This window comes from Phoca vitulina, unplaced genomic scaffold, assembly GCF_004348235.1.
Source record: "Phoca vitulina isolate PV1807 unplaced genomic scaffold, GSC_HSeal_1.0 scaffold32, whole genome shotgun sequence".
NCBI lineage: Eukaryota > Metazoa > Chordata > Mammalia > Carnivora > Phocidae > Phoca > Phoca vitulina.
This window is the reverse complement of record NW_022589735.1, coordinates 8070057-8082776: the sequence shown is the minus strand read 5'-3', so window position 1 is coordinate 8082776 and position 12720 is coordinate 8070057. Positions and strand designations below refer to the sequence as shown.

At 49.1% G+C, this 12720-nt stretch overlaps 1 protein-coding gene across 10 annotated transcripts in view; it reads right to left on the bottom strand.

Moving 5' to 3' along the window:
* ACSL6 (acyl-CoA synthetase long chain family member 6) overlaps nt 1–12720 on the bottom strand; it is a 61240-nt gene that overhangs the window by 17235 nt on the left and 31285 nt on the right. For 8 of the 10 annotated variants that reach the window (XM_032425427.1, XM_032425429.1, XM_032425437.1 and 5 more), the window contains 8 exons: nt 10763–10836; nt 9129–9206; nt 7351–7485; nt 6803–6937; nt 5669–5764; nt 4589–4661; nt 2486–2574; nt 1260–1376 (listed from right to left, as the gene is read on the bottom strand). In XM_032425427.1, coding sequence (XP_032281318.1) covers nt 1260–1376; nt 2486–2574; nt 4589–4661; nt 5669–5764; nt 6803–6937; nt 7351–7485; nt 9129–9206; nt 10763–10836 — 797 coding nt within the window. Of the gene's footprint in view, nt 1–1259; nt 1377–2485; nt 2575–4588; nt 4662–5668; nt 5765–6802; nt 6938–7350; nt 7486–8993; nt 9072–9128; nt 9207–10762; nt 10837–12720 lie in introns of all 10 variants that reach the window. The other 2 variants (XM_032425428.1, XM_032425430.1) reach the window with 1 other exon arrangement.

The window sequence follows — 12720 nt, the reverse complement described above, 5'->3', positions numbered from 1 at the left end:
CTCTCCTCCACACCTGGGGGGCCTCAGGGAGAACCACTGACCTCACACCTCTCTGTCTCTCTACTTAGCATGTGCTCTCACTCCTGCCCTGACCATCCTCCCCACCCTCTCCTCTCCCCTCCGAACATGACTCACATCCTAAGACTCCAGTAGGCGCCTGTCATCCTCTGCCTCTCTCCAGGCAAGTGTGGCCTTCCACTTATGCCCATCACATTGCACATCACATTGACATCTTTTCCCTGAGCAGAGTCCCTGGCCCAGGGCACACACCAGGGATGCATCTGTGTCTGCTACGGGAATGAGGGCTTCTCCAGGAAGGACACAGATTCAAGCGGGGGCGAATCTGCGCACCAGCCCACAGGACCACTGGAAGGCTCAGCATCATTCACATGCCCAACAAGACTCTACATTTCAGAACGTCCACCCCAAACCTTAGCAACTTCACAAAGACACAGGGGAGGTTCCTGGGTGGGCTGCATCAGGCAAGGGGCTCTCGGTTCCAGCAACAAAGCCGTTTTCTGGTCATAGTTTTTATCTAAGCATATCCTGTGTGCCTGGCATTGTGCCAACTGCTTTACAGGTATAACTTTATTAAGTTTATTCTTCAAAACCACCGTAGAGGTAATCAGTGTTACTAGCCCCATTTTACAAATGACAGAGAGAGGCACAATAACTGCGTCTGGTTAAAAGTTGGGGGCCACAGCCAAAGAGTATCATGTAGCCTTACTCTCTTATTCCACAAGAAAGTCAACCAGGAGCCCCAGAGATGGATGAGGCTTTGGACAAGGTCTCAGCAACTGCTGGCAGAGCCAAGGAACTCAGACACCCTCCCACCTGGCTGCAAGCTTCTCCCACTGCTCAGTGCCACCTCTCAGCGAGGGGCCAGGGTCTATGGGTCCCTAGGCCCTGCCTTTCTCAGACCTCCCGGAGCTATGAGCTTCCTGCCCTTTGTACTCCACCCATCGGACCCCACAGCACCAGCAGATCTCTGTTGGGAAAGGGATAAGGTAAGGAGAGTCTCAAACTCCAGCTCTGCCCTCCCATAAAGATCTCTATCACCTTTATCAGGAGGATGGACAAGAAAGCTCTGGGGGCAAGATAAGGAAGAACCTCCCTATCCCCACCCGCCTCGCAGTTGTTCCTGAATGGCTAATTATCAGGGAAGATGTGGAGAAGAATTCTGCCTCAGAAATGAGTCGGATTATACACCCTCCCACCGCGAGAATGTGGGGAGGAGCCGCGGCTGCAAACGTACGCACCGGCAGCCACTTCCCAATGTCCCCAGTGTGAAGCCAGCCGTCACTGTCCAGGGCTTCCTTTGTTCTGTTTGGATCTTTCAAGTAACCTTTGAACACATTTGGTCCTCTCACGCATATCTGTAGGGACAAACACGGGGTTTCTGTCAGCCCACAGCATGAGGAATCCCGATGCGGGGCTGTCACAAGGCGTGTGTAGGAGAAGGCATCCTATCCCTCCAGAAATACGCTGTGGAAACAGCAGGGATGGAGACAGAGCACAGGAAGGGCCACCAGCGGACTGAACAGTCTCCTGCTTCTCTCAAAGAGCATCTTCTGCCCTGGCCATGTTTCCTCCCTGCCCTGGCCCCCCACCCCACCCCACCCCACCCCCAGGCTCCTGCTTTGTGACACTGGATGGGGTCTCCTCAGGTATTGATGGCTGGCTGATTCCACCAGAGATGCTTGAGCCCCCTGCATCATGACAGGGCAGTGTGCCCATCGACCCCCACGGAGTGAACAAGTACAGGCCAGCTCTATCCCCCTCTTCTGGCCTAGCTGCAAGGGTCCTGCTTCTACTGGGACACATACCTGGTAGCAGGCCACATCAGTTAGAGAAAAAATGGGTTTTTTTTTTTTAAGTTTAGGAATTTCTTTCTTTGTTTTTTTAAGATTTATTTATTTTAGAGAGAGAGCATGAGCAGGGGGAGGGGGAGACAGAGAGGGAGGAGAGAATCTCTAGCAGACTCCCCACTGAGTGCAGAGCCTGATTTGGGGCTCAATCCCACGACCCTGAGATCATGACCTGGATGCTTAACTGACTGAGCCACTCAGGTGCCGCAAAAGTTTGGGAATTTAAAATCTTGAAAATCTTCAAATTTCAAATCTTTCCATCAGTCACCAGACTGTTGGCTAATGTGCATAGTAACCCTCTAGAAATCTTTTCAAAATTTAGATTCTGATGAGCCCTGAGAGTCTCCATGTCTTACAGACACCCAGGGGATGCTGATGCTTCTAGTCCACATACTACACACTTAGAGTAACAAAGGAATAGACCAGCCCAGTCCCATCCTTGGAGGCTGGTTGCTTCGTAAGCAGGAGAAGAAATGCTGAATTCAATGGAGTCAAGTTAATCGGTAATTTAAAGTGACTTTACAGGGAGGGTGAAAGGAAAACAATTCAATTTTTTATTTCTTTTACTCACTCTATGTGGCATCCAGAGACATAAATAGCTAAGGTCCTAAATTTACCTCTCCCTCTCCTTTGCAGGTCCAATAGTTCAGTTCCTCGACATCGATGAGCTTGATATGATTGCAGGGCAGAGGTGCCCCTACATGCCCTAGAACACCAAAGCAATATGGCATTTGTCAGTGTCTAGATCAGTTTCAGCACTGAAGATGCTCTGGGCCATGTAAAAATCCCTCCGGTGTCAAAGTGGGGGATTATGGAAGGAGAGCAATATACCTTTAGATGGGCATTTGTCACAGGCAAGCACTGATGATTAAAAAAAGTTCTGGGGAAAAGACAGGCCAACCTCTGCTGGGTCTTTGTTTTACATCTGATTCTTACAAGAGCTAAAGAGACACACCTGGCCCAGTACCAACCTGCACAGGGTCTGTACGGGCGGTTCCTACCCACACCAACCATACCATCAGGATTTTTCCAATAGGGCCTATGTTAAACATTTTCCCCCATTGTCAGACCCTTGGTTTTGGATCATAAAATACCATCGTCATTACTTTTCCATCAGTCACCAGACTGTTGGCTATTGTGCATAGTAACCATCTAGAAATCTTTTCAAAATTTAGATTCTGATGAGCCCTGAGAGTCTCCATGTCTTACAGACACCCAGGGGATGCTGATGCTTCTAGTCCAACATACTACACACTTAGAGTAACAAAGGAATAGAAGACAAGGATGAGATAACTCGTCCCTGAAAAATAAGACTTCAGATGTTCTTGCTCATATATACCCCAACTGCACAATTACATCTCAGTCATTTTTCTAGTAATTATGGTTGTTAGCACAATTCACTGGCAAGGTGGAGGGTTTTTGAGCAGGTGCTGGCCAAGGTCCTGAAAGAACAGTGAGCCCCGTAGATGAAAACTGAGGTTGTGACACTACCATTTCTCTTTTAAATAAGAGGCTGCCGACTTTTACAATATTGGACAAAGATATCTATCCTCTCATACTCAACAGGCTTGGCAAGTTTTTGTGGTAAGGATGACTTAAAAAGGCAAAATCTCAAAAATCTTACATAGGAAAATGTAGAGGATGATATTAAGAGGGAAGAGAGTGTCCAGAAAGAAGGGGATCTGTGTGAGTGATCAGTAAATATGATGGCAGCCATAAGAAAAATGTTACTGATCCAGGGCTTTGGAAGACAGTCCTTGTAGTAAATTTTCCAGGGATAGAGAGAGCAATGAATCTATACACAGGATAGGCTTTATTCAGCTAGAGTCTGAAGAGATAAAAACTCAAACAAAAATGCTTCTGTCCTTGACGTGGTCAAATATGATTCCAATATGGAATCCACCTATCATGTTTCTGCTGACTGCCTCAAGGTGTTCTGAAAACAGCATCGCATTGCTGTGCATACTTCTTTTCCATGTGCATCACCTGGAATTTTCTAGTGTATAGTTGAGTAAACTTGAGCTTGAAGAGTGGCCCCAGGCTCACAGAGGAAGTTGGTATACTGAAGGATTCTTTTGCTCAGTGTTTTTAGATTCTTCTAGTGTCTGGTCTAAATTTGGTGATAGGAAACACATGGGCTACCTACACCTTCCTCCTTGCCTTGGAAGATGAGTCTCTTCAGAATGAGGGCGTGGAAAGGAGCTGCTCCTTCCTGACGATGCTGTTGCCTTCTAGACATTAACATCATAGGAGACCCCAGGTCCCAAAGGGTCTCAGAAATGGTTTAAGAAATAGTGCTCACTATGAACTTGCCCTTCTTTCCTAAATCATATCCAATTCACAGCCTGCTTCCTTCATTCTAAAATAGGTTCTAACCTATAAAACCTAACATACCGACATTTACTGATATTAAAAGCATTTTTCCCCTTGGAACTATATCTATATTCTGTGATCTACTGCTTCTTCTTCTTTTTTTAATATATGACTTTTAGTTATCTATAAAAGAAATGGGAAAATACAAAATATATTTGGAAATCCCAAAAATATGTAGCAAAGAGAACAATATCCATTGTGCCACAACCCAGACATAATCACCATCAGTGTTTTTCTTATTTTTCTGTTACTGTTTCCCTAAGTGCCCCTGTAAATTTGCTTTCCATAAAGAAGTTTTAGATCAGCAGTGCCCCATGAATCATTCCCACATCTCCAGCCCATCCTACCTGAGGTCCAGTCCCCGGGCGTGGTGAAGGTACATCCAGCCGTACACTCAGTTTGGCCGTAACCTTCATAAACCTTCAAATGAAAAACGAAACCATGCTGTAAGTATACATGTTCCTACAGATGACTGGCTGCCTTTTTCAGCCAGCTAACCTCCCACTGAGCATCTGGTTGTTCCATGCTGGGGACAATGAGAAGGGAGGTAGGTTACTCCAGGTGAAACTGAACACACACAACAGGTGTGGCTCCTTGGCTTGGAAGTAGTGCTATTTTTACTGCCGACACTTAGGAGATAAAGTTATGTGGTTTGGGGTAAAGATTTCTGACCTATTTTCAACTACTGACTCTATTTTTCATTTGGATGATAGGTATGAGAGACAAATATTTTAAAACCTACTGTACGTTTTACTTTTACTCTGTAAGATATTCCCCTCCAGAGCCCCAAGTGTTTGCAGGAATACAGCATGTGAGACAACCTGCCTTTAAGAGTGGCCACACCATGTTGGTACAGAATAGGACAGCAGTGAAGGGAGCACCGGCTTCTAAAGTATAAAAACTTAAGCATGTACTTTTATGAAACAGATGCGCCTACTTTACATAAAACACACGAGTCACAGCCCTGCATATATAGGAACTTAATAAATATTAATTGAATAGATAAATGAAGGAATGAATTTTTTAGGAGATGACAAAACCTATTGAATCAAGTAACAAAACACCGATGGGCTTTCATCCCCCTCTCTAGTGCTCCTTTTCCAGGTGGGGAGATAGTTTGCAGGACGGAGAATGCAGAGATGCTGGCGCAGGTGTGGTATGGGTTCTCTAGCACAGCGATGACCCATGTGGAGTTTAACTGACCCCTCTTCCCAAAGTGGGTACACCTGGACTTTGCAGAATGTCACAAGATCATCTTGGCTTTCACTGACTCTGAGCCTTTTTCATCCTCAGAGGAGGGAGCTTTTGTCCCACTAAAATCCTGCCCCCAGGATCTTTCTCTCTTCAGGAGAGGGTGTAGTGGGTTTCCTGCTCTGCCCCGACCACATGTCCCATTGCCCCGAGGGAAGGTCGTGGGAAGCCCATACCTGGCAGCCCAGAGCCGCCCGGAGGAATCCCAGCACGGTCGGTGACGCGGGGGCCGCTCCAGTGACAATCATCCGCACACACCCACCAAGACTGGCCTGTGGGAAGAGAAAGGAAACTGCCGAAGTTTGTGCTGCTGGAGATGGTGTCTAGCCCATGTGGGCCTCATCCAAGGTCGGCATTCAACAGCTGGACCCCCACCCGGCCCTAGGGAAGGGATGAAAGAGCAGGCCTGAGGCTGAAGAAGTCCCTTCTCCTTTCAAACGAAATCAACCCAATCAGCTTTGCAACTCGACCCACAGTATGGCCAACTCCTCTGTGTCTTTGGAGGTAAGTGCCATTAATCTGTGCTATTCTATAATTTTGGCTCTTCCTTCCTTCAAATACACAGCTTTTCCCTCACTCTCCCATCATTTGCAAGCAGCCAAAACAATTACTTAGGACAATTTTTTTCCCACTTCCATCATAATGGCATAGCCTTTTCTCATTTATAAATCAATACCATGCTCTGCTCTATTTACTATGCACAGCGGAGGACAACGGATTCTTTAAGCACTTTGTTTCTGTAAGTTGAGCCAAGAGAGTTTAAATATTAATTGTCTTAGCTAAAAATAGAGTAGTAAGAAAAAAACGAGTAATGCTACTAATTAGCTACACGTTCCTTGGGTAATGCAGAGCCTGAAAACTTACGTGGGGATACACAAGTGAGTAATTCATGATCGGCCCAGTCTGGGAGAGGTTGAAGGGATAGGAAATAAGAAGGGAAAGGAAGATTCTTGGCCTCGTGGCTAGAACCTAGTGCTGCTGGAAAGCCAGCGTGGCCAAGGCTACAGGGAGGGGCAAGAGAAACTTTAGGCCACAGGAGCTCCTGATGGACCTGACTACCCAAGGGCAAAGTTACCCCAATGTCTGTGGAGACCGAGGGACCTACTTTCCAGGAGTCCTTCTTGCTGGTTGCCTTTTGGCAAATATCACACACATCCAGATAATAAAAATGAGTCCTTTAATTATTCTATGGTAGCTTAAGCTTTGATTTCATGAGCAAATGAGTTATTTTATAAGATTCCAGGCCACTGGAATGAGCTTCTCAAATTCTTCTATAAGGCCACTTGGGTGCCACTTGTTCATTTTCTTACCTGAATCTTATTAAAAAAGAGTTCATCCCAGATACTATCATTCCTGATGATTCCACTCCGGACCTCAGCCTGTTTACGTTTTGCTGCAAACTCCAAGAGCCAGCGCTTTAATGGTGTGTCTGCCTGGCTGAAGATCTGAGGAACAGAAGTTGGAAGACAGCTGTTGGGCCTGTGTGTACTTCCTCTAACAGACGCCGCCCCGCCCCGGAAGAAGGCCTTTGTTCCCACAGCCTGACCAACAGAGAAGTCACACTCCACTTTTGCCTCTGCAGGAGATCAGTGGATGTGTGATACCCAGCTAAAGGTTAACCAGCGTCTGGTCACGTTGTAGGGATAGAAATTCCTGAAGAGAAAATCTCCTTAAACAGGGTTTTAGAGAATTGAAAGAAAACAGGAGAAGGAAGGTGAGGGCGAAGGAATACAAGAGAGGAGGCAACTTCTAGGACCTGAGGGAGGAGGCATGGTAAGCCCGCCTGGGGTTCCAGACCTTGTCCGGACAGCAGATACACAGCACCTCAGCCTGGTCAGAGACTCCCTATGGGGCTCACCTTGTCATACATCCGGTTCAGCAATCGAGGGACCACAGGGAAGATGGTGGGGTGCAGAGCCTTCATGTCATCTGAGAGGAGACGGATGTCTCCCTGGAAGAAGCCGACGCGCCCCCCATGGCAGTAGACAACAGACTGGAGGGAGAAGACAGGAAGGGAGGAGTCCTTCAGGGTGGTCACTCCTGGCTACGGTCCAAAGCTCTGCCCTACATGGAGGGCACCCATGACCCCCTAACCTAGCTCTGGCTGCTGCCGTGAAACACTCAAGAATACCATCTGAGGTGCCCCCCCTCCCACTAAGTCTCACTTAGGCACGGGGTGAAGCAGCAGGAGACAGAGGGGAATCCCGGGCCTCCGGGAGATCCCAGAGCAGCCAGGCTCACTGGTGCCTGCTCCCTCATGCTCAACGCCCAAGCCCTGGGCAAGGACCTCCCTGGGGACTCAGGTCTCTGAGCTGTACTGCACCCTATCACCGGGTCTGTTCCAGGTCTGTGGATTTCCCCCAGGGACACCTCAGCAACTCTGGAAGGGTGTGCAGTGCCCACGAATACTGTGACACATTGCTAATGTTGGCTGTGGGTGTTGTTCGGTAGGGGGCCAAGTGGGGGGGGGGGGCTGGCTGGTTCTTAATGGGTTTAGGAATATGCTTGGGGCCTAATACATGCTCCTTTCTTTAATGCTCATAGCAACCCTACAAGTTAGGCAGCATTTATAGCTCCATTTTATAGGCAAGGAATGCAAAACTTAGAGAGGTAAAGGGTCACAAAACTAGTTCATAGTAATGAACTATGGCATTCTAATCCACATCTGAAAAGCTGGAGAGCATGCCCTAATATACCAGCTCTCCCCCAAGCAAGATGGGAGAGGCTTAGAAGACACAGCGTAGGGGAGCCTACATGGCTCTGTTGGTTAAACATCTGCCTTTGGCTCAGGTCATGATCCCAGGGTTCTGGGATCCAGCTCCACATGGGGCTCCTTACTCAGAGGGCAGCCTGCTTCTCCCTCTCCCTCTGCTGCTCGCCCTGCTTGTGCTCTCTCGCTCTCTCTCTCAAATAAATAAATAAATAAATAAATAAATAAACACAGCTTATTCACAAGCTGGTTCCCTGAGTGACACGTGCCTGGAAAATTCTTTGTTCCCACAGCCTTACGTGGACTCCCCCCGCTCCCTCTGCACCCCCCCCAAGGCCGGTCTCAGGGCTGATCATAATGCCGGTCCTATCTCCGGAGCGAGGGGTCATGGCAGTTTGATTCCCCAACTTTACTGTCTTGTTTTCCTTTCCAGGAGTTCATGAGTTCTGGAAGTTATGGTATATAAGTGTCGTGGCCATAAGCGGAGCCATAGCGCACAGAGTGTGAATGTAAAACACGTCTGCAAAGCCGTGATCCTCTCTGAGCACGGGCCGCCAGCTGGGGCCTCTCTCGGCTGAGGTATCTCCACAGGTAAGACAAGGCGGGCCTGGGGTCATCCCTGGAGTCTTCCCAGGAGGGACAGGTCGGGCAGCCAAGGTCCCCTGACCCCTGTGGTACCTTGCGAGGACAGGGCAGTTTAGTTCTACCTCCTGGCACCAGTGACAAAGTGACACTCTGCTAGGGTTCTGGGTTCGGGGCACAGACTGTGCCTCCCGGAGCCAGGGCCTTACCTGCACCATTCGCTCAAACATGTGTGCTAAAGGCAAATAGGCAATGTGCACATCCGCACAAGTGGGAGCCCACTGACTCTGTAAGAAAACAGAAGGAGCCCAGGCAAGGCCCGGTCAGTCAGGTGGGCGTCTTACCTGGATTACTCTCTCAAACATGTGAGCCAGAGGCAGGAAGGAGATGAGCACATCGTCCTGTCTCGGAAAGATCACTTTCTGCAGGTGACGGGCATGGGAGACAGAAAGGAAAGAAACACTGACAGGAAGACGACGAGAGAGTCATAAAACAATACAGAGAAAATGGTCCTGGAGGGGCAAACAGGGAGGGGGAAGGGAAATGGGGGGGGGATGGAGGGGGGACAAAGAGAGAGGCCAGATGAGAGAGAGAGAGAAACAGTGTGAGAGAGAGAGAGAGAGAGAGGAAGATGAAAGGCGCAGGAAGGACAGAGGGAGAGAGAGACAGGGCAGCGCAGGAAGCCGAGTGTTAGGGCGCAGCCAGTGGGTCTAGGTTATCTGCAGAAGCAAAAAGCCCAGTGAAGCACACATAAACCAGCAGAGTCGAGCTCCGCAGGGAAGTCTCCTCCGGGGCCAGGCCCCCTTCGCCATCTCCCTGGCCCACCTGGGCAGGGAGTCCAAGGGGCTAGGCTTGTTGGCACTTTCTAGTCCTTCTTCCGGAACAGGGACCTGGGGAGCCCTAGGTCTGCACCAGCTGTGGCTGGGGTAGAAGCCCCAGGCAAACAGATGGCTGAACCAGGCCTCGCAAGCCACGGCCTGCGGACAGGACCCGTAGGGGAGGCTGAGAGGGAGCCCTGCTGTGCACCCCAGCCCACGACACACACAGGGGACTGACCTCAAGGATTGGGGGGGGGCCTGCACAAGGCCTGCGCTCAGGGGCGGGCTGGGCCCTTGGGAGCTCTTCTTTGCTGGACTCCCCTGCCCCCCACCCTTTCACAGGGCCTTCGTTCTCCAGGGCTGGCTTTTGAATGAGTCTGGACAAGCCCTGGGAACCTGGCTTATGGCTCCCGACGTGGGTTCAGCCACCAACAGCCTCTCACTGCCTTCTACCAAAAATCTATCAGGGTCTGGGGGGCATGTGCTCCATAATGCCATCTGGCATGAATGTAGAAGAGTGATTTTTCTCCACAGTGGAGAAAAAGCCTAACTTATGTGAAAAGGAACATTCCTTTCTCCTTAAGGAAACTTGCTGGACATATGGATACTCACCACTTGTGGAAAAACGTCCTTCTTTCTTAGTCGGTTATAAAATGCTAACATGCTTTTGTCAGGCCAAGATATCAAGCTTTTTTTTTTTTTTTTACTTTAGATTTACCTTTTTAAGTACAGTCTTACAAATTAGCAGTTGCCATTGTTTCTCAGACTCTAGTAGTCCTTAAACACAAAATGACTGAATTAAACCCTGACCTATGGGAAAAACAAGTTATTAAGGATTACTTTCTAAGTAAAGGTAGACGGGAAACCACAGATATCTCAATTTTTGCAGTTAAAAATGAAACGCAGGTTTACATGTTTCTCTTTCTGGGATCTTAGCACTCTTAGAAATCAAACTGGCTATTTATCAGGTATGGATCATTTCAGGGCTTGGGGGTTAAAGTGTCTGTAAAAGTCGGATTGCTCTAATGTCAACAGAAACTCCTGCCTGGGAAAGGCAGCTCAGATTACATCAGGGGGAAAAAATAGAAAACAAACAAAAAACCTCTGAGGCTCCAGGGTGTCCTCAAGAGACACCTGTTTAGTGAGTCTACTTTATTCACCTCTGTCACTTTCAGAAAGCCTGAGAAATCAGCCACCACGTTCCCATGGGTGAGCATCGCACCTTTTGGGCTCCCTGAAAAGAGAAAGCAAAAAGGCAAATTAGTTGGAAGCTCAACGGTCACTGCTTGAGAAGAGTGCCCAAGTTGACAGTCCCAGACACTTCCGAGTCCGAGGCAGATGAATGCTGTGCCGGAGACTTTCCCCCTGAGTCTCCCAGCAGCTTGGGACGGGAAGGCAGGCGACACAGTCCCACAGGCAGGGTGCCTCAAGGCCTGACAGGCTGGCTACTTGGGACCTGTGCCTTGCCCTCTCCTGCCTCCCCGGGGAGCACGGGCTCTCAGCCTCCAGGCTCCTCACATACAGCCAGTACCCTGTGCTGCTCTCTGGGCCGAGCAGGTCTCGTCTCCAGAGTCCAGCAACCATTCGTGCTGGCAGAGGACCTCCTTGCTGCATGCAGCACCTGGAAAGGCCCCAGGCTCAAGCCAGGCTAGAGGAGCAGCGCGCGGGGGCAGCCCCTCCTGCCCCTTCGCCAGCAGAGATAGGACTCGAGAAGGATATTCTCACTTTGTCTTGATAAGACCTTTCAGGATTGCTTGTAGTGAAACCCAGGTCTGCGAGAATGACTCAGAACACAGAGGCTAGGTGGAGGCCCAGGGCCCAGTAGGCTGGGGAGGGAGACCAGCTGGCCACCATTTCACGTCAGGGTGGATAGGACACACATCTAACTGGCCTCTCGACTCCTGGCCTTGCCCGTCACTGCGAGCAGAACACAGGGAAGCCATTTCTCCTCTCTGTTTGCTTACCTGTAAAACAGGGACAACGCCCACCTCACAGGGCTTTCAGAAGGTCTAAGGATATAATCCATGGTCAAAAGATGTTAAATTAGAAGTTTCCAATAAGGCAGCAGATACAACTGTGAAACTCCAAAAGTGAAGGGCCAGACCATGAGTAGAATTTACCCAGTAAATATTAAACAAACCAATATGTTAACTTTGCAACCCTCACCTAGAAAGAGGTGATAAAAAGACTAAGTGACCTGAGATAAAGAGAATATTGTAGTATATGCCACCACATTGCTCACATTAAAATGTTTAGTTTTATGCTATGTGAACTCTACTTCAGTGGGGGGGGGAGAGGAGGAGGAGAAGGAGAAGAAGAAGAAGAGGAGGAGGAGGAGGAAAGAGGAGGAGGAGGAGAAGAGGGAGGAGAAGGAGGAGGAGGAGGAGAAGAAGAGGAGGAGGAGGAGGAAGGAGGAGGAGGAGAAGAAGAAGAAGAAGAGGAGGAGGAGGAGGAGGAAGGAGGAGGAGAAGAGGGAGGAGAAGGAGGAGGAGGAGGAGGAGGAGAAGGAGGAGGAGGAGGAGAAGAAGAAGAAGAAGAAGAAGAAGAAGAAGAAGAAGAAGAAGAAAGAAAAGAAAGAAAGAAAGAAAGAAATAGAAGGGGAAGAAGAAGAAGAAGAAGGGGAAAAAGAAGAAGGGAGAGGAGGAGCGGGAGGAGGGGGAGAAAAAGAAGGATGAGGAGGAGAAGGGGAAGAAGAAGGAGAAAAAAAAGAGGGAGAAGAGGAAGGAGGAGGAGGAAGGGGAGGAGAGGAAGAAGAGGAGGAGGGGAGGAATGGATTTGTGAGAAGAATTTCTTCGGAGAGAGCTACACAGTTCTATAGCCCATCAAAGTGGGAGGAATAGGGGCGTCCTCTTTCCCAACCCAAAACCCACGCTAACTCAGAGCTCGATCACGTTCCCTGCAGTTGAGGGTCCTGGTGAGAAATGTGAAAAGTGTGTCTGCAAACAAATAATAAATCCCAGGGACTGGATGGGGAGTTTGCAGAAAGAACAGCAGTCTGAGGGGGTGGTGGTGGGAATGGTGGGTTAAAAAGGAGTCTTGTCCACGGGCCAGTTTCCCCCTGACTCAGGGAGAAGCAGTCGTGTGCGCCACGGGCAGAAGTGCAGTGGAAAAGGGAGCA